Below are 20,109 nucleotides of genomic sequence, written 5' to 3' on the forward strand. Positions count from 1 at the left end.
ACGCTTGTACACGCACTAACAGTCAGTATAGAATAGGATCTGTCCGAGAAGACCTTTCCTTCCAGATAATATAGTTCCTTAAACACAAGATATCAGATATGATTTAGGACTAGGTTGTCCTGACACCCCAGACTTCTGTCTCCACATGTAGGGCCAAATGTCAAGTTCCCTTCACCCTCTAGTTGTACGTCAATCACACGTCATGCGGCTGCGCGCGCATCTCTGCCAAATATTTCTGCTGACACTGCAGGATTCTCTTATGGATCCACCCACTTGTGACATCATTTTAAATGACGTTTCTAGTATACGCCTGTATTTACGCCTATTTTCATTACGTATGTGTATTCTTATCTGTATTATCAGCTGTTACGCCTCCTGCATCTGTCTTAATGCAATGCTTTTTATATATATATTGTTACTTGCCAATAATGTATTGCCTATCCCTTCCTGAACCTTCGTGGTGATGGAATAAGATTGCCTGGTTCGAACTATAATTCCTTTGTAAGGAATAAAGTCCTTTTTAGAACCTCTAATACCACGGATTCTGCCTCTTATTTTGACTGAGTTATTCTTACTAGACTTTACCGCATAAAAAATAGTACAGGTAATTTAAATATTTACCACAGATGTCAGGATGGGCTGAGGATTAAGGACGGATTTAAAAACGAGTCGGAGGAGCCTGCCCAGAGAGGTGCTAGTCGCCCATCTTCCTGGTCATGCCACACACTAGTGAACTTTCATTAGCCATTTGCAATTGTGGACTCCAGCACAATTAAAATTGCTCTTGAAAAATGTGATGGCTAGATTACGCTATTCACGGGACATCCACATTATTCCCAGTTGGAAATTTACAAAGCCTATTCTGATTGCGTCTCTTTTAAGATGAACCAAAGATAGTTGAAGTTTTCATTGGACCATAGTCCTGGGAGCTTTATAATCATGTTATGACTGGGTATCTTACCGCTAAATAACTTTACAAAGTACTGGTCGGATAGAAGAGATAAGTCGGGAATATGTGATCTTGGTAAAGGTGGGACTCAAGATATTAAGCATGTATTGTTCGTCTGTCCCTACAAGACAATATTAGAAGCACGGAAGAGGTTTTAATAACCTGTTTTCAATACAGAATATTTAAAACTAAAGATCAGATTGCCTTAGCAAAATCACCTCTGTATGAACTGGTGTGCTGTAATTTGCAAGCCTTTTAAATCATTTAAATCAATGTATTAACAGATATTTATATGGAGACTGTTGTTTTATGGTTTTAAAATGGTTTTAAATAATCTGTTAAAACTGTATATATTGTTGATCTCAGATGAGATTTAAATTTAAAAAAATAGTATTCAGATTTTTAACATACATTCAGTTGCATATTTACTACGCTCTCTAACTTTTAGGTGCAATAAAATAATATTGTTTAGTTATTCCTTTTTTCAGTTTTAATGTACTTTTTAGTATAGATGTGTTTCCTTAAAATTGACTTTCCTTTAAAATGTTTCCATTCATCTTTGGTTAATTTGTGTTTCCTTAAGTTTAATTTTCCATGATTTGGTTTCCTCCAAAGTGGTTCTCAGTTTTTGTTTTCTTTCAGACATACTTCAGCAGTGCAGCAGGCGGAAGAGATACTCTTTAAAGTGTGGTCAAAGATATATAGTAGCAAGACTGCATGGATTGCTAAAAACAGAGAGAGTCAGTCATTAGGTGTATCAGGAACAATGTTTCTGAAAAACCCCAAAACTGAACTTTGAGAAAAAGTTTGAAAAAAGAACAAAAGCATTTTTAAATGGGGCAAGGCACTTGTCATATCCGGGGGTTTCTGCTTGTGAAGTGTCCCTTCCCTTCCTGTCTAATCGTGTCATTGCCACAGTGGTGTGACCAACTGCCATGTAATCAGCAGTGCTCTGCCTCCCTTTGACTAACAAGTGTGGTGGAGTTAAGTAACATCAACCCCCTCCCCCAAGAGTCTGGGTTCACTAAGACATTAAGGGCCAGATGTACGACACTCGCAATTTGCGACTCGCAAAATGTAATTTACAACAGTGTCTAAGACACTGTTTGCAAATCCTAATGAGGTCGCAAATTGCATGCCTCATTAAAATTCATGAGGCAGGTGCAATTTGCGACCCCATTGGGAATGGCTAGCACACCCAAGGATGGTGGCCTGCTGGGGTCAGCAGACCACCATGTTTGTGACTACTTTTTACATAAAGCAGCTTTTTTTTTTTTTAAATGCAGCCCATTTTCCTTAAAGGAAAACAGGATGCATTTAAAAAAGAAAAATGAAACATTTCTGTTACATTTTTTAAGAGATGGCAGTAGTCCGTGGGACCACTGCCTGCTCTTAAAAAATATTTTTGCATCCATTCACAGAGGGGAAGGCGTCCCCAGGGGCCCCTTTCCCATTTGCGAGTGGCTTTCCGCCTACTTGAAGTAGGTGGTAAACTGAGTGTTTTGGGACCGCAATCGCGGTCGCAAAACAATTGTACATTGAAGTGCAAGTTGCTATTAGGAAGGGACGCCGTTGGCACGCCCCTTCCTAATAGCGAGTTGCAAACCCAATTTTGCAAGTCGATAATAGGTTACTGACTTGTAAAATAGAGTTTGTACATGGGGCAGACAAATTTTGCGGGCGTAAACTGGCCGATTTACCAAAAAAAAACTGTTGTACATCTGGCCCTTAGTGAATATCTAAGTCAGCTAGTCTGCCAGTTAAATGGTGGATCTAAGTGCAAACCTGCTTTAAACCAACTATAAGCCTTCCACCCCCCCCCCCACAAAGGAACCCATCACAACACAGTTGTGACAATGAACATTCCATCACTCCCCTAAATAAAAAAGTAGATGTTTACAAAATAGAAAATATAATTACAGTGAAATAGGTAAGAAAACATAAGAAATCCACTCGTGAAATTGACTCGTGAAAAAAACCCTCAAAATATCTATGCTAATAGTAAGGAACTTTATTCCCAAACTGCAAACATCTCCGTGTATATATATATATATATATATATGTTTGTATACTCTTTTAAAACAAATACAAAAAATATATAGTTAGATGAAAAAAAGAAGATAGTTCATCCCAAATTAAGTGACAGCACCCTTTAAACATCATTCCATAGTTTCATTCCAGGAAGGTATTATTTATTTCTTTATTTAGGAAGGGTGGCGAGGAGAGAACACAACTCTTAATGCTTTGCTTTTAGTTGTTCTTTCTCTTCTTGCCTCATAGTGCAGTAACTCACGTTATAAATATAGCAGCTCCACAAGTTTGCATAATGCCAGGAACGTCACTAAAATACTTAAAGAAACAGTACTTTTTTTGTAAGTATGCTGATGTACAAGAGTAAATAATCCTTCCATTCCCTCACCAGGCACTCGGAGCAGAACATTTAACGCGCACAATGTTAACAGTTTTATAACACAAAATGTCTGTTGGACGTGCATTATGAGTTGCAGCATGCGAATATAACCATTTGTTAAAATAAACGCTTGGAGATGTTTCTTGGGAAGAATAGAAGTTATCAAGAATTCAAGCAAACAGTTTTTGCTACGACACCAAATAAAATAATTGGGAAGATATAAATAAAATATTTATTTGTGTTTACAGTTGGAGCGGGGAGGAGGGGAGCAATATTAGGCAGATATGAACAATTATTTGTAGTGTTTAATAACACTAAGACCTATATACAATATAAATGCCTTGCCCAACCTCCTCTGCAGCAGACAAAAATACTTTGGCCCTTTTAAAGATGTTTCCTACCATGTTATGCATAAGTGTCAAACCTTGAGGGACAACATCAGTACAACAAGTAGAGGGAGAAATTTTCATTTTCAAGATTGCTGATTCAGTAATCGTAGTACACCCATGTAATTCATTTGAGATGATGGCATGCCCAATATGTAGAAAAGGCAATTCTTGGTTTGAATTCTACTTACCAACTGGCAAATGGGATAAAGCTTGCTTAACAAAGAACACATACGACCAATAATTTTTGCAAAACATTGCGATAAATGAAACTGGTAGACAACTACTGTGCCTGAACTTAAAAGCATAACTTTTTTTTGTGATACATTAGAAATGTAAATGTTACACAGTCATTTTTGCATTATTAGTAGTTTTCTACCCAACTACAAAGACCCATTAGTTCAGAGAACTGTGACAGTGATGAGAATAGTTCTAGAGAGCTCTTTGTTAAAAGGCAGTTCAGCAATAGAAAAACTGAATCCGTATTTTGACTTTCAGCAGAAAACAATTTTTCACACCTCTTCCGAAAGCCTCAAATGTAGGACACAATAACAAAAACGGTGGTCGGCAGAAGAATCATGAAATCCCAATAAAATGTTTTGGAGTCAGGACAAAAAAGGATGCAGTTGGAGTTTTGTATAAAAGGTTTGTAGGCAGGGCACTAAGGAGCTGGGTTATCAGTAATATCCCCATCAAAACATGAAGTTACTGATGGAAATAGTGCAAATAGGTTTTGACCTTCATCACAAAGAAATCTTGGTTTCGGGGTGGAGTGCAACATGACCACCTCATGATAGCCAAACCACTTCATCGTTTCTGAAGAATGATCAGAAATGTAATGGTTCCTTCTTTTAAACTGTTTGCATTTTAACGATTTTAACTAAAGCATTATCACTGCCTTCGTGCCCTTCATTTTATCTAAATCAGTTTACCAGATGTGCCTTAGCATTAACAAGAGGAATACCATGGAAATGTGTGGTAAAAGGCTAAATAAATTATAATCTTACTTCTCCGTTACTCCTCACTAAATTCATGAAGACAGAATTACTTGTGTGTAGGATTCTGAATATTTTTAAAAGAACATTTCTGTTTGTAACACACAAGCCAATTAAAGGCCCATTGTTTAGATTTTTTTTAAGGGTAGCCATTAAAGCCTTCACACTGATATCAGAGGCAGCTACCTGTAAACTTAATGGTTCAATTTTAAAATAGATAAAGTAAACGAGTAGACAGGCAGAACAGCTTTGCAGAGCGAAAATGTGGCTAGTGCCTTTCAGTCCTCAATTTAGCCGCCAAATCCTAAAGGACATTGCATACCAATTATTTAACAGCTCCTTTAGAAGCTTGAAAAAGGCATATGGGAATCAATCGCGTGCCAGACCCTGACAAGTCCTTATGGTTTCCTGGGAAAGGATCAGGGTTGTTCATGAACTTAGTGAAGATTCCAATGATGTAGTGCTAGGATTTCACAAAGAGTTTTCTTCTCTGCTGTGGGATTGTCACTGATATTTATGAACACTCAAGACAATAGCTAGTTTATTCCTATCAACTCAAGCGGAAAAACAAAAACAGGAGCAAGGAACAAAGTTGGACCCTTAGAATATGCAGACCAGTTAATTGAACACATTCCATAAAGAAGCTTAGCCAAGTGCACATCTATTTCTGAGTCAAAGGTTTAGCCAGCAGGGCCTCTCAATTTTTTTAAATGATCTCGTCCTCCAAAAACCTCAACAATTCAGAATTTCTTAAAAGAGCTGTCATATCTAATTTTCCTCTTGGGGAATCAGTTCCAGGTCTTACAGAAAGGAACATGTGTTCCTTTTGGCGTATGTTGTGGTACAAGATGCAATCTGGAAATTACAAACTCCTTTCATATCACTATACCTGCTAGATGGAACCTTAATTTACAAATAATGAATGAGACATTCTACTCACGTCTTGTCTGGATAATACAAGCCCCTTTAACATTCAGGGTGTGTGAAACAATTTTGATACCATAGATGAAGTCTTTTGAAAGAAAGGCAGGAAAATTATACTCAGATTTACTCAATGCTTTATTTGTAAAAATGTATGTGCCAGGCCCAAGGTATTTCTGAAGCAGGTTTTGGATTGGGGAAAGGTGTTTCTAAGATGCTTTAAAATAACCTTATTCTTTGGGACAGTACTGTATAAAGTTTGGGGAGGCCTTTTTCAGCACAGTTTGTGACACTGACTGTCCAAAGGACAAGAACTGCTAAACAAACGTTGCCACATATAAGACCATGGGGCACAACATAGAGGCACTTGGCACAGTCATGGAGTCAGTAAGTTTTCCAGACATCCAGATACAAAATCTCTTCTTCTGAACCTGCATGAAGATCTAATATAAGGCTTTGTTACTCCTTTCATGCAGTTTAAGACAGGTTAGTACATCTGTATTAGAGGAGCTCAGGAGCCAGCCTGTCAAGTTCAGAAACTAGGTTGTAGTGCAGGATTCTGTTTTTGCTCTGGACATCACATCAGGCCTGCATAGCAATCTCATATGTGGTTACTTTGACAGTTGAAGATCTGTGAACCCCCTAGGGCAAGGCCCCTGAGTCAAATACAATTCTTATCTTGCCTATTTAAGTTTGATGATTACTTTTCAGATGAGGTGGAATGTCTGAAAAGATTAGATACCTTTCTTTAACAAAATGTGTACTCCTCATTGAGTCAGCTTTCTGTTACCTTAACACAGAGTTCTGACATTTTGTGTTTTGAGACATTTTGAAAAGGTTTTCTACAAGTAAAGAAGCTTTGTCGTAGAACATCGCTGACGATGACCCATTCATAACTTTTTACTTTAAGACTGCTTGCTCATTTGATACTTCTATGAGTGGACTTGTATGAAAATGAGTTACCTGAAAATTCACCAATGACAAAATGCTCTGACAATCCCTGAACAGGGTCCTCCATCTCATTCCTCTGTTTTTGTTTGGGTACTTGGTGAAGACTATGTGAGCACATTTCAAGTTCAATGGTAGGCTAATGAATTGGAAGTGCTTGATTTTTACTGTGGACCTTAAACATTTATTGTGATGTGGGTCAATTTTCAGCATAGAAAATGTGTCTTTCAGGTTTAAGGCATGCATACAGTCTCTCTAAGAGAGCTGTGGGAAAATCTGAGGAAGTGCCAGCATCCTAAACCTTTCTTTTAACAATCACTTGTTCACTGCTTTACATCCAAGGGCAGGCTATTTTCTCTTTAGGTCCTTTTTGTGCACCAGTAAGCTTTTACATTAAATGCCTTTGTTCTTGTGAGGCCTGGTTACTCACATCAGCACCTGTTTCTGCTGCAAAAAATTGACTTCCTGTGTCAGCCGGTGGTGGTGGTATGACTTAGATGTAGTGGGTATTTTAAAAGCGAACCGTGAACCTCAGAGCACAGGCATCCTGTTTTTTGCAACTTGTCAAAGTAACATATCCCTTTACCGGAGGGGGCAACCAACAGTAAAGGTGTAGTGGGAAAGTCATTGGTTTGATGTAGTAGGGCGTGTCCCTTGTGAGGAGTTGTATGTTAGAATGTCAAAGTAAAAAATATTGACCTACAAAACTATAGCCTCCAGAATATAGACTACAACTTTTTTTGCCAAAATGAGTATATACAGGTTAAGTATACACTACTATTCTTAACACCACTTGCAACTGAACAAGTTGCACATGGCACATTGATCCTTTTTTTTGTCCTTGCTACATGAAAGGCACTTCACAAACAGCAGAAGCATTGTATCCTCCAGAAAATGAAGTTAAAACTACCTCTTCTCATGCCTTGTAATGTCCAAGCAAAAACTGAAAACTGACCTGCAAGCTAGCCAAGAATGTAGAAAGATGGGCATAAATCAGCTGTAAAGAATGCCACAGAACAATGGTATTAGATGGTCAGCATCTGGGCTCAAAAACAACAAGGCATAGCATTTCTCTATGCAAAGTTCTACTGCCTATGTGCCAATTTCTTTCTAAAAAGGAAGCATCCGGAAGGATCAGAGACAACTACCTTGATGTTACTGTAAAGGTTTCAAAGAATTCCTTAAACTAAAAGAGAAAGAAAGTCTTTCTTTAAATAGAAATAATATCTATCAAAAAGAAAAAGAAAAGGTTTATCTTGAAACGTGTTCTGTGCTCACCACAAAGGGGAAGATATTCAGTATTCTTGAATATTAGTAAAGATCCCATAACGGTAAACTGGTTCCTCCAATTGACTTGTAGTGTTTTATTTATTTTTCAGTTAGGTAAACACAGAGCATTCACTGAGCCAGAATTTACTCTGACAAAAGGGAAACACCTTAGCCAGGAAATAATAATACATATTTGGATTATCTTAAATTAAAAAACATAGAAATAACGCATGATTTTTAGAAGGAAGTAAAGCAGTTCGAACAGATCAGAAGTTTCAGGCATGCACTGAAACTTCATGCACTTTCGAAGTTGATAACATAGTACAATTGATTTGGGTAGCTGTAGCATCAACTATTACAGTGCTTGTATATGTCAGTGTGGTTGGTTTAAGTGCTGAAAGAGAAAAACAGTAAACTATTGTGTATTTTTTCTTTCTATTGCTTACATCAAACCACACTGTTTAAAGATGGGAGATATTTCTTAACCCTTTGACAGGTACTGGAAAATCTAAATGTGTTCTTTCTTTGTTATCACATTAAAGCAAAGTGCACTGAGCCCTAATAAAAGTAGTCTGGAAAATGATCTGGTATTTCTCTATCCTCACATTTATCACTACCAGGGGTATCAACAACATTGTGGGCAGTAAGATAAAGTCCATAATGTGTTGGGACTCAAAGGGTCCACTAAGAAATGGGCAATTACTAGGGGAACCAATTATGTTTAGTCTGATTCCCAGGAATTTCCTTATTTTGGCCTTGATATTAAACTAGAGAATGTGGCTGCTTTTAGAACCCCAAATGTCCAAGTGAAAAATTACTTACCTGTTACTCTAATTCTCATGCCTTGGAATCCCCAGTAATTTTAAGTAGTAGTAAAGAGTATTAAAATGGCCTGAGGCCTCAACAACATTTTGTTTAGCAGCACCTCCACCTCATTTGAAACAATCTGAACTGTGGCCAATGAGATGGAAGTGCTGAACTCGCCTACTTCCCCCAGAGGTGGGTATAGCCCAGATTTCATACCACAAAGTGCAAGTAGTAAATATAATGAATAAGCCTCTGATCGGGTAGGGGGGAGCGTCAAGTTAATATATAAAGATGCTGGAGAACTGGAGTTACAGGTAAGCTTACTAATGTCTTCTCTAGCATTGGATTTTCCATATATTCAAATGCTTGAATCAGAATAGAGAGCAGTACATATCAAGTATAACAAAGCAGGAAGCAGGCTCACCTTTACTGAAACACATTGCGGAGGACTGCCTGTCCCATTGTTGAATCGACGGCTACACTGACATCCATGCAGTAGTGCTTTCTGAATGTGTGCCTGCTCCTCTAGGTAGCCACACAGCAGATTTCTTAGAAAGGCACACTAGTGTAGAGTGCTGCAGTTGTTACCATGCTCCTGGTGGAATAAGCCCTCACTCTTTCCTGGAGTGGACCTTTACCTGGTTGTGGGAAAAGGCGATGCAGGATAACAGCCAATGTGTTATTCTCTGTTTGGACAGGGGTTGGCTTATCCTTGGATGACCGAAGGACACAAATAGTTGATCTAAAGTGCAAATGTCTTTCGTCTTGCCCATGTAAAACATGATGTACCTGTGCACATCAAGCAAGTGCCATGACTTTTCTGCAAATGTTGTGGGATTTGGGAAGAAGAAGCACAGACTGACAGGTTCCGTCAGTTGGAAGTCAGTAGCGACATGAGGTACGAAATTAGGATTGGTCCACAGGAGGACTGTCCTTTGTAAGGGGGAGATAGGGTTCTTTCACAATAAGTGGTAGAACCTCTCCCACTCTGGAAGTGCTGATTTCCAGAAAATTAATTTTAGATGCGCTCAGTGAATTGGCATAAAAAAAGAGGCAGGAAGAGGTGGCTCAGGATAGTATTAAGCACACAGAGAACTGGTGGGCGCCATACAGAAGGAAATGCTATGAAAAATCCCTTCGTAAATTGCTTCATAATTCACCATGAAAAAAGAGTGGTCGTATTCTCTCTCGTTCTTCGAAAACATGAGATTGCCGTCAGATGGACGTGTACTGAAGAGTAAATTAGACTACTCTGAGTTATGCTAAGCAAATATGGTAGTACTTGATGGGATGTTATAGTCATTGGATGGAATCCTTTGGCTTGCACTAGACAAAGAAACGTTTCCACTTGGCATTATATAGTTTTGTGGTTTCTGGTGCCTGGGCTTGTGCCAGGATGTTTCTGCATTCGGCTTTGAGATTCAAAGGACCAAACTCTAGGTTGTCAGGTATGATGCTGTCAGGTTGGTTGTCCAATTCTTGCTTAATGGGTCTCATTGAGAGCCTGCAAAATGGTATAAAACCTATGCAGGATGACATCAGGCCCCGTACAGATTTATACTGTCTGACTGTGACTGACTGCTTGAGAAAGAAGCTTCATCAGTTTGTACACTGAAAGAAAAAACTTTTCCCAACCTTATATCCAGTATCAATCCCAAAAACTGAAGCTTTCTCTGTGGTTCCATTGAGAACCTCCCGCTTAGTGTCAGTACTAGCCAGAGAAACAGAGAGATGCAGGTGACCATGGAAACCTTTGCCTCTTTATTGACAAGCCAGTCATTCAAGGATGGGAACACATGAAAATCCAGTGATGGGAGGAACACAGCAACTGGTGCTAGGCACTTAGTAAACATTTGTGTTGTTGAACGGAAATGCAAAATATATATTGTTCTGTCTTCTTCATCAGAAAGACTGGAATAAAATGCCTGATTTCTATGGGATTTCAGGACCGTCTCTATCACGCATTTCAAAAGTAGGAGAAGTTCCTGTTGAAACTCCCTCCGGTGAAGATGATGTACCTTTCAGGGTGGCTAGCAAAGTAGTTTCTGTAGAAACTCTAATATATAACCAGTGTACAATTTGCAGCCCAAAGTTATGGACTCCAATGCGGGCGCAAAAACAAAGAAATACTCTACCCACTTTCCATTGAGATGAGGTTGCTAAGGGAGCAGCTGCAAGGAGTGAAGCTTATGTTTGGTTGTTTTGGGAGCACGCTTGCGAGGTGCCACTCTTCTGCTCAGAAAATCTGCCATATCCTTGCCTTTAGTCTCTATCCAGGCCGCCTTGAGGGATAATAAAGCTGGCCTTAATTTCCATACTGATTGAAGTCTCCTTTATAGGCATGGTATCTTCATAAGCCACAAAAAGTTGTTAAGCCAGGACGATGATACTGGAGGGCACCAAGTGATTTTGCTGTATCTGTTTTAATATTCTGCAAGACATCTGCAACATGCTTTCCAAATAGGGTTATTCCTTCAAACTGCATATTCAGTAACTTTTGCTTCGACTTCGGGATGGAAAGCTGTAAATCTCAGCTATCCTTGTCCTATTATTACAGCTGTTCCAGCCAGCTGGCGAAAGCCTGCATTTGAAATGTCCACTGCAGCGTGAATGATTAATGCTGACATTGTTGCACAATCTTTGATGATGGCTTAAGCAGTCTCCCTCTTAGCCTCTGTATGACATTGATTAGTGGCGAGTTGTTAGGCTGCATCTGGCGATCATAATGCCTCTAAACTGACAAAAGCATTGCCAGGCCTTGATTACTTTTACCGCCAAGATGTCGTGAATGGGTTCTTTAATTGTCACTGGCACACAGACATTATAACAGAGTCTGGTTTGGGGTGGCCAGTAGGGCGGGAAGGGGCAAAGTCTGGGTCCCTGTACTTCTTTTATAAACCGGGCACCTCTCCTGAAAACTGTGGCTGGCATTTTGAGGCTTTCTGACTAAAAATGTCCAGTACAGGTATGGACCTAATAGCTCTAGTGGTTGCTCCATTAAGTCATAAAGGAAGCATTGCTGCTCCACCAAGGTCACTGGAAGATTGCATTTTTTGCCGCTCTTTCCATCAGCCAATGGAAACGGGCTACATTGTCCTCAAGTGAGTTTGGTTGGTATGATCTAAACATTATACTCCTCATTACCTCTGTCTGGTAGTTCACCCTCTTCTTCCAAATCAGAATACACTGAATCCGATCAGTCCTCATATCCCATATCCTTAGGAGTTGGTGGAATCGGTGGTGCAGTGAGAGCCCTTGGAGGCTGGTCTGTTGAAGGTGAAAGAAGTGGAGGTGGTGGAGGAGGCATTGAGAACGAAGGTGGTGGTGAAGTGGAGGTGACACAATTTGCTCGGCTGGCTGCTGAAGGGAGCAGTCTTCAAAAAGGAGTCCATAATTTGCTGTAAGATAGGCAAAAATGCAATAGGCACCTTCATGATCAAACATTCTGTATAGCAACAAAGAGCTGCACAAGATTGAGGAGGGTTATCAGTTACGAAAGTCTGTGGCTGAAAGTCATACTCCTGGTTAAGGTCTCTCTCAAACTCCGTGATGTAACACACATCCAAATTAATAGGGCTTTAGGCAGTCACAGAGGTGTCCTAGTCGATGAAGTGCAATTCAGAAAAAATTTGCGTGGGAAGACTTGCTGTTACCTTTAAAGTGGCAAAGTGTCTGGTGTAGGAAAGACCAACACCAACAGCGACATAGATGATGTTGATGTTGTTGATAATGAAAGAAGGTTCATTGCTGTACTATACGCCAGCTCAACTACATAAATATGGTTTACGGGACTCCGACAGCTGTGCCCGTTGTGGTACGCCAGAGGCAGACTTTCAACATCTAGCATGGGCGTGTCCAAGGGTATATGAATTTTGGGGGCAAGTTACTCAGGCCCTTACTGGTATGGTGGGGGAGCAGATAGAGTGTATAATGTCAATATGCCTACTGGGAAAAGTCGTGCACCTCAAGGCTACACATCAACGGCTGGTGGCGATTGCATTATTGCTTGCAAAGTGTAGGCTATAAATTAATCGGGGGGGGGGCAGACCTGCACCGACTAAAAAGTGTTGGCTGCATGACATGATGTACTGTAGAGATCAACTTATATGCTACACGGAAGAATTACCTAACAGCTCTAAGCCGCGTGACATCTGGGGCCCGCTGACCGCCTACTTGTTGCAATGTAATGATAACTCATAAATTGGACGTTGTTATACACGTCGTGTTGCCGTATATGGATTCGACTGCCTTTTGTAATTTCATTGTCAACTGTATGAATTGTCTGTATAAGCTATGTTGATTCACCTGACTGTACTGTATCAATTTATGCATAAGATGCTGATTTTGTGCTGTTACATTTTTGAAAACTTTAATAAATAATAAAAAAAAAAGGTTCATCGCTGATGGCGGAATTAGACACATTCTCAGTGACGTTGTAGACTATGATCTTGTCATCAAAGGCACCATCGTTGTAGACAAAGGTCTGCTCATCAACAGTGATCTTTTCATAGACATCGACGATGCTTGCCACATAGGTGACAATGGGAGTGTCATTGATGATGGTGGTTTTTTCTTTGTTGCGGATGATGATGACAGGAAGTCACTGGCTGGGACTGGATTTAAGTCAGGACATTAAGGTATTATGGCGTAGGCTGGAATTCATCCTGTCTGGAGCGTTTATCCAAACAAACTATAGTCTTTTTTCTGTGAAGCAATGGGTGCAGGCGCTTTAGGATGTAAGTCCAGCTCTAGAAACTCCACGTTTTAACTTTTGCACCGCTTTCATGGAAGTGCTTGGTTGAGCGCTTTTTACGGAATTATCCCCTGATGATGGGACATCACCCTTAGAAGGGTGGTAGTTCCTCTTTCTAGTACACAGAGGACAAAACTCCTCTCCCTATCCTTTAGGGCCCATGAAGGTAAGGTTTTACAAATATCGCAGTGTAAAGCCTTGTGCTTTGGGTAAATATAATAAAAATATTGCTCATGTGGGTCATCAGTGTAGATCTTTTTCTGACCGCGGGAAGAGTAGGATTTGAAAAGGGATTTTTCGCTCTGTCAGTTATGACAACAGTTGACATCAGAGGAAAGGTCTCGCTGGTCCAGAAAATAACCCTAAAAACAACTTACAGTACACTGAAAGCTGAAGATGGGCCTGGCTAGGCTTCAAGACAGACCAGAAAAGTATCATGATAAGATCAGTGAAAGGTTAGAGTAGAGCTCTTCTCGTGCAATAGCAATCTGGGCTAGGGTGGCCTCCAGGGGACGTAGGGGAGCTTACAACTTCCATCTCATTGGCCAAAGTTTGGATTGTTTCTAATTAAGTGAATGTGCTACTAAAACACTGTTGTTGAGGCCTATAGCATTTTTAACACCGTTTTATGTTATTTTAAGTTACTAGGGATTCCCAGCCTGACACTGGGGAATGATTTAAGTGAATATATGAATATATATGAAAGATCCAACACTGGAGAAATAAACAGTTCAGCTGTTTTCCTGCTGTCTCATAATTACGCCGGTAACTGCCATCATTGGCCACATCAGAATTAAGTGGCTACTCATAATGATTACCTAAGTATGCTGTTTTTGAGAAATTAGGCACTCTAAGTAAACAACGATGAAGATTCGGGATGGGCCAGTGTCCCCCTTTACTGAACTTCTAGTGATCTGTAGAATGTCAAATGTCACCGTTAGGCCAGAGGAACATTATGGCAGGTTGCCTTACAGGTCTAGTCCAACAATTGTGGACAGCAGTTGTTTGTATGAAGAACAATAACGTGGAATCATAGTTCTAGATCATTGGCTTCTTCACTGAATTCATTGATATTGGAAAAGTCTCTGCCTACGTGCAGGATCCCAGAACACAATTTAATCGTGAAAATTGAGATTTCTGAATTTTAATGCTTCGCTTTTGCAGAATCTACAATAGTATCAGTTAGGCAGCTCATTTTGATGGGAAGAGTGAATATGGTCCATTCAAACCAATTTCTTATTATATTCCTGTATTGCGAAATGGAAAAATAGGATTACAAGTAAGGAAAATGTATTTGTAATCCTAGTCCTCCAGGATGTGAATCTTCCAGACATGTAACATTTACATTCAAGTGTGAACCCAGGAGCATTTTTAAAAGATGAATTTCTCTCCTACAAATATTTATATAAGTTCACATATGTGACTAGCTGCACTCAACATAAACTAAAGAAATACTATTTTTTCTTTCACTATTAAGCCAGACAGCATTATTTGCAATACTAGAGTTAAAGCTCTTATTTTTCGCTTATTGTTCCCTTTCAAAACAGATATTACATAAATGCAAGAGAATGTTAACAGCTTGGAAACAGGCTAAAAGACTTGAAGAGGGACAGTGAAAAAGAACACATCCAGTAGTTTTCCCACTCGACAATGCATAGCACTGGTTGCCTAAATTTAAAGTCGTTTTGACAGAGCAGTAGAATCTTCACTCATAAGCTGCTACTATAAGATAATGTGTATTCATAAAGGCGGTGTTCATCTGTGGGATTCTTTGGGTTGAATGAAATAATTATTTTCATCCAGACTCAATGGCACTCATTTTATTGACCTTAGGAGAATGAAAGGCGAAGTAGGCATGTTGGAAATCAAACTTGTAACCAATGGATCAAATTCAGATCCCTGCAGTAGATGCTCTAGTTCACTGAGCAGTAAGTCCTGCATGTTCCATCCAAATGGAGCCATCAGTGAAGGTAGATGGGCTGTTCATGACTTTGATGAAAAATCACATGATGGAAAACTACAATTAATAGTAATGTCCTTCTCTATCATGAGATCTTCACTGGCAGACAAGCACCACCTGAAGAAGGTAATATGGAAAATAGCGGAATTGGGAATGGTAGAAGGTTGAAAGGATAAATGGAAAATAAGGGGTTGCACATTGCAAACCGACCCACATGGGTGTCAGCTCTGGAGTCTGAATAAAGAAAACTGTTACTAGGCTAACATGGATGAGGGTCATTAGCTTTCAGAAAATGGAGTAATGCATAATAGACTCCACTTTGTAATAAACTGCTTAGTTGTTTGCTAAAACAGTATGAATGCGATGATAGTCAATGAGTAGTTTGTTTTACATTTAAGTACTAGCATAGAATTTTCTTAACATCCAACACAGTATATGATTCCTGGTAACTTAGTGCTATAATTGGATTCAGTACTCTAAGAAATCCTCCAGTTAAAGTCTGCAAAATATTTTTGCATCAGACTGTTCTTGTGTGTTCAATGTATGTTTATGTTTTGATATTTCACAAACCTCCACTGGTTTCAAATACTGTTATTCATACAAACGTACATCATGTCTATCAATTATGGGCTACAATGCCATTCTCCTAAATTATGAAGTTGCAGTCAAAAGCTACCTAAACAGAAATATGTAACATGAAATGCGTAACAGATAAGCTACATATTATGGTCTAATGAAAACATCTCAGAATTCTGGTGAAATTTACAAACCACTTCGCTGCTGTGGTAGTAATATCACAAAACTACTTGAACACATTTTAGGTTGTAAAAGGTGTGTATTTTCGTGCTTGCAGGAGGTGGACAAGAAAGTGGAGGCAGCAATGTGTGTGCTCAATGTTCTTGAGAATATACTTAAGCAAATTCATACTTTTGTATTTGAACACAGTGTGTTCACTGTAGCAAAACGACTCTTCCAGGAGAGCATGTTATGTTATGTTAATTGAGATTTATAGAGCGCTAAATACCGGCAGGTCTCTAAGCGCTGAGAGAAAGTCCATGTGCGTGAATTTTCAAAAAAACATAAGGACTTCATCATAAATGCACATTTCTTCAGACCTAAAATTATCCTGCTTAGAGTGTTGAACTCTTGTTCCAGAAAGCAGCAAATGCATGAGATTGCTGAGTAACGACTAATTAAAAGTGGGTATCCTGAAATCGGCCTGACCTTAATCGTTAGAAACTTGTGAAAATTGATCTCAAAATTAAGGATTGTGGATACCCTGAAATCAGCTTGACCCCAATTGTTAAAGACTTGGGAAAATGGATCTCAAAATCTCCAATGGATCTCCGAATATATTCAGGTTAATGGGAGGGTGACAGATCAAAATCACATGATAGTGGGTGCGGTTTTGATTTCAAAAAGTCTGTTACATTATTACATAATTTCAAACAAACCATTTGCCTGAAAAACATTCCTTCTACATTAAGGCTTTAGTTTTTTTCCTTTACATTTTTTTTACATTATCATTTAAAAGTTACGGAGGTGTCCTTTCTCCCACAAACTAGTGGTACAACAACTTCTTCAGCACAGCTAAACGGACACAATTTCACTGTAAAAACGTCTTATTGCACTAACAGATAGCCAATGTCAGTTAAAAAAGATAAAGAAACACTGATATTTCTTTAAAAAAAATAATGTTTCCGATAATGTGTCTTGCAATATTTAAATTAAAGCATTATTATTAATCTAATAAATATAAAAAAGGGAAACTGAACGTCAAAAACACACAACATAGATAGGGTATCACATTACGGTGTAAGTGCCAAACAGACAACTATACAAAAACAGATGTTTCAACACATAGGTTTTTTTGTATTATACAGGAGACCGCAACTCGAGTGTGTTTAGAAACATTGGTCGCTGGCAAATATTTTTGGGTCACCCCAGTGTTTTTCAGACGTCAGTACAAAATACTATCAGAGCTGGCCAAGTGCCCAGTATTTGTGCGGGCTGGAAACGCATTACAAAAAACTCTGATAGGTTGAGCAGCAGCTTGGTAAACACAGAGGTGAGCAGAGGGCAGTCTGAATGCAGCAGTTTGTCAGCTACAAATGACCAACTCTGGCGAGGCAACTAATTGAGTTAGGGACTCGGGAATATGAAGATATCAAGGCAGCAGCTGGCTACACTTCTTTCAGTTTGACAGGCTAAAGGAAGTGAGCAAAAACATAATAAAAATGAGCAGACAGGCACAAACACATGGGGAGGCGGATACAGCTAGGCAATACTCTACAGTCAAAAATGCCACACGTACTTCTCGTTAAATGTCACCATTACTACAGGGAACAGGAGAGTAGGCTCCTGCCACTGTGCAAAGTAGCTAAATAAAAAAGGCACCCTCACTTTATTTCTTTGCACACTTACGCCACAATCCTTTAGATTGTGCCTGTAGATTTGCATCATATAGTTCATCTTTCGTTTGTGATTATTTTACGTAGTCATTGTTGGAAAGAGTGTTGCGCTGCCCAAGCAAATTGAGGTAAAGGCATAAAGGGTTAGACTACAAGGAAAACAAAAAGCAAAAAAAATATGACCACGGTCATCAATAGACCGCACAAAACGCAGTTGGCTGGTTTTATATTGCATAATAGTGCTCTGTTCCTCAGTGAAGTAAACATTCCACTCAGGTCAGCTGAAGGAAAAGCCCCTTTCCTCCCAGCACAGTGGCCAGTACTGCATGCTTGCAAGGCTCCATCATCTGACACTACCAAAAACACACACTTTATGTGGCTGAAGTCTTTTTTCATACAGTTCTTCCTTTCCGAGAGTATGCTTTCATGGTCTAATTTCTTTGCTCTGTCATTTGCTGTCATGCAAAGTACATTGTGCGTAAGGTATCCTGGTGAATTTGTACAGCCTTTGCAAGGGCCTGGGGGTCCCGACCGTTGCTTTGTCCTGAAACGTGACTTCCTTCGGCACTGAAAGGGAAACGAAGGCGCATAAGGCAGGCAAACATTGATTTATGGCAAAATAGAGGCAATGTAATCAATAACTATAATTTGACACAATTTAACATGAATAGTACATTATCCAGCTTTAGATCTTTAATAAATTTACATGCTTGAATCATTTCCCTTTGTCGCCTGTTTTTCACCTTTGCATACACACCGGCTGCTTCTCTATGTACCTGGGTGATCACGGCCATTGGACAAACAGTATTTGCTGGCGTTTAAAAAAAAATTATTTTATATTTCCATGCCCTTCTAGCACTGTGTTGTATGGGCACTTTATAGCAGCTGCCCTCGAGACACAGCCTTTGTGTAAAGTGATGCTTCTCTCCAGCCGCCCGTGCGGGTCCTAGGGAAGCTGCACAACCTATTAGAAACCTACCTATGGGATGGCAAGAAGCGGTGTATGGCAAGGAAGAGGTCCTGGTTGAAAGTCAGGAATGCTAGCGGGAGTTCAGTGCAGCAAGTTGCCCCATCCTCTACAGTAAGATGATGACCAAGGGGGATTTCAGCTTAGCTCTTGCATGGGTCTACTCTGTTGGTGATGGAGAAGCTCTTCATGGGGCTTCTAAATTCACCACCAACCAGCCAAAAGTCCCCATGGGTGAGCTATTATTATACTTATAAAGCGATTCACTGATCTGGTGACACATCAGAGCACGTGGAGTGGGAAAGTATGGAATGCTGGAGGCAAAAATATGCTTGTGGAGCAAGCGTACTGCTACTGTAAGTACGATAATAAAGTCTTACAGATAATTCAGAAAATGTGCACCAACCATGGGATGATTGCCAAGGGTCTTAAAATAGGTATCTGAACAAGCTGGGGTTGCAGGATGAGTTGCTGAAGGTCAGGGACTCCTTTAGGTGCTAACCAAAGACCGAACATAAGTTCAGAATGTGAGACTCCTTCTGAACTTCAGTTGGTACCTGTAGCAAGAAAGAAACGTTTTCTTACCTGTTACGCTAGTTCTCTTTCAGGGGAACCTCCACTGAAAACATAAGCACTAAATAGTCCAGCCCATGTACGGGATTCTAGAGCACTTCTTTCAAAATATATTCTTCCTTATTTCATTTACGCTTTATGTTATATCCTACTTAATTGATTATCATTTTAGTCCAGCCCTGCTGCCACTAGCTGCTCAGCCAGAGCGTGAGATGGTCATAGAATGTTGGTGTGCCTGTGATGCATGGAATGCCTGGGTGTCTGAGTGGATGAGTGTTGGCAGTTGAAAAAGGGCTGAGCAGCTAGGGAGGCTGCTCCTGGTGGGGCTGGTACCACACTAGGCTGGCTGGAGTAGAGACAGATGTAACCTGAACTGGGGACTGAATAAAGATGGCTTAAGAATACCTCCTGGCTCCAGGTGTCTTTCTACAGAGATCACAACACTTTACTTCTGGAAGGCCACATCTTCTGTTGTGACATTACACAATAAAGCAGTCCAAAAAAAAGGATATATGTGCCAATATCATCAATTTAAAATTTAAAAACCCAAATATATTTAAAAAGCAGAAAGGTCACTAGAAAAATAAGCATCTTGGAAAAGTCTCATTCACTAACCTGTTCTTTCAAGGGAAATGAAGTGAAGGGACCCAGTGCGACATAGCCTTATAGACAAGACAGCAGCTTTCATAGGGTTGAAAACGCACCCTGTGCATTTAAGCGCTCAGTCATATGAGTACTAAATATTTTACAAAAGGTACTT

The 20,109-nt window shown here is 39.7% G+C and overlaps 1 protein-coding gene across 1 annotated transcript in view; it reads right to left on the bottom strand.

Moving 5' to 3' along the window:
* Positions 1–3,140: 3,140 nt before the first annotated feature.
* LOC146857451 (protein argonaute-3) overlaps positions 3,141–20,109 on the bottom strand; it is a 1,089,759-nt gene continuing 1,072,790 nt past the window's right edge. The window contains exon 19 of the mRNA XM_085647972.1: positions 3,141–18,376. Within this exon, the coding sequence (XP_085504098.1) occupies positions 18,268–18,376 (109 nt within the window). The 3' untranslated portion in view covers positions 3,141–18,267. The remainder of the gene's footprint in view (positions 18,377–20,109) is intronic.

Source organism: Triturus cristatus, chromosome 3_2 (genome assembly GCF_964204655.1).
Source record: "Triturus cristatus chromosome 3_2, aTriCri1.1, whole genome shotgun sequence".
NCBI lineage: Eukaryota > Metazoa > Chordata > Amphibia > Caudata > Salamandridae > Triturus > Triturus cristatus.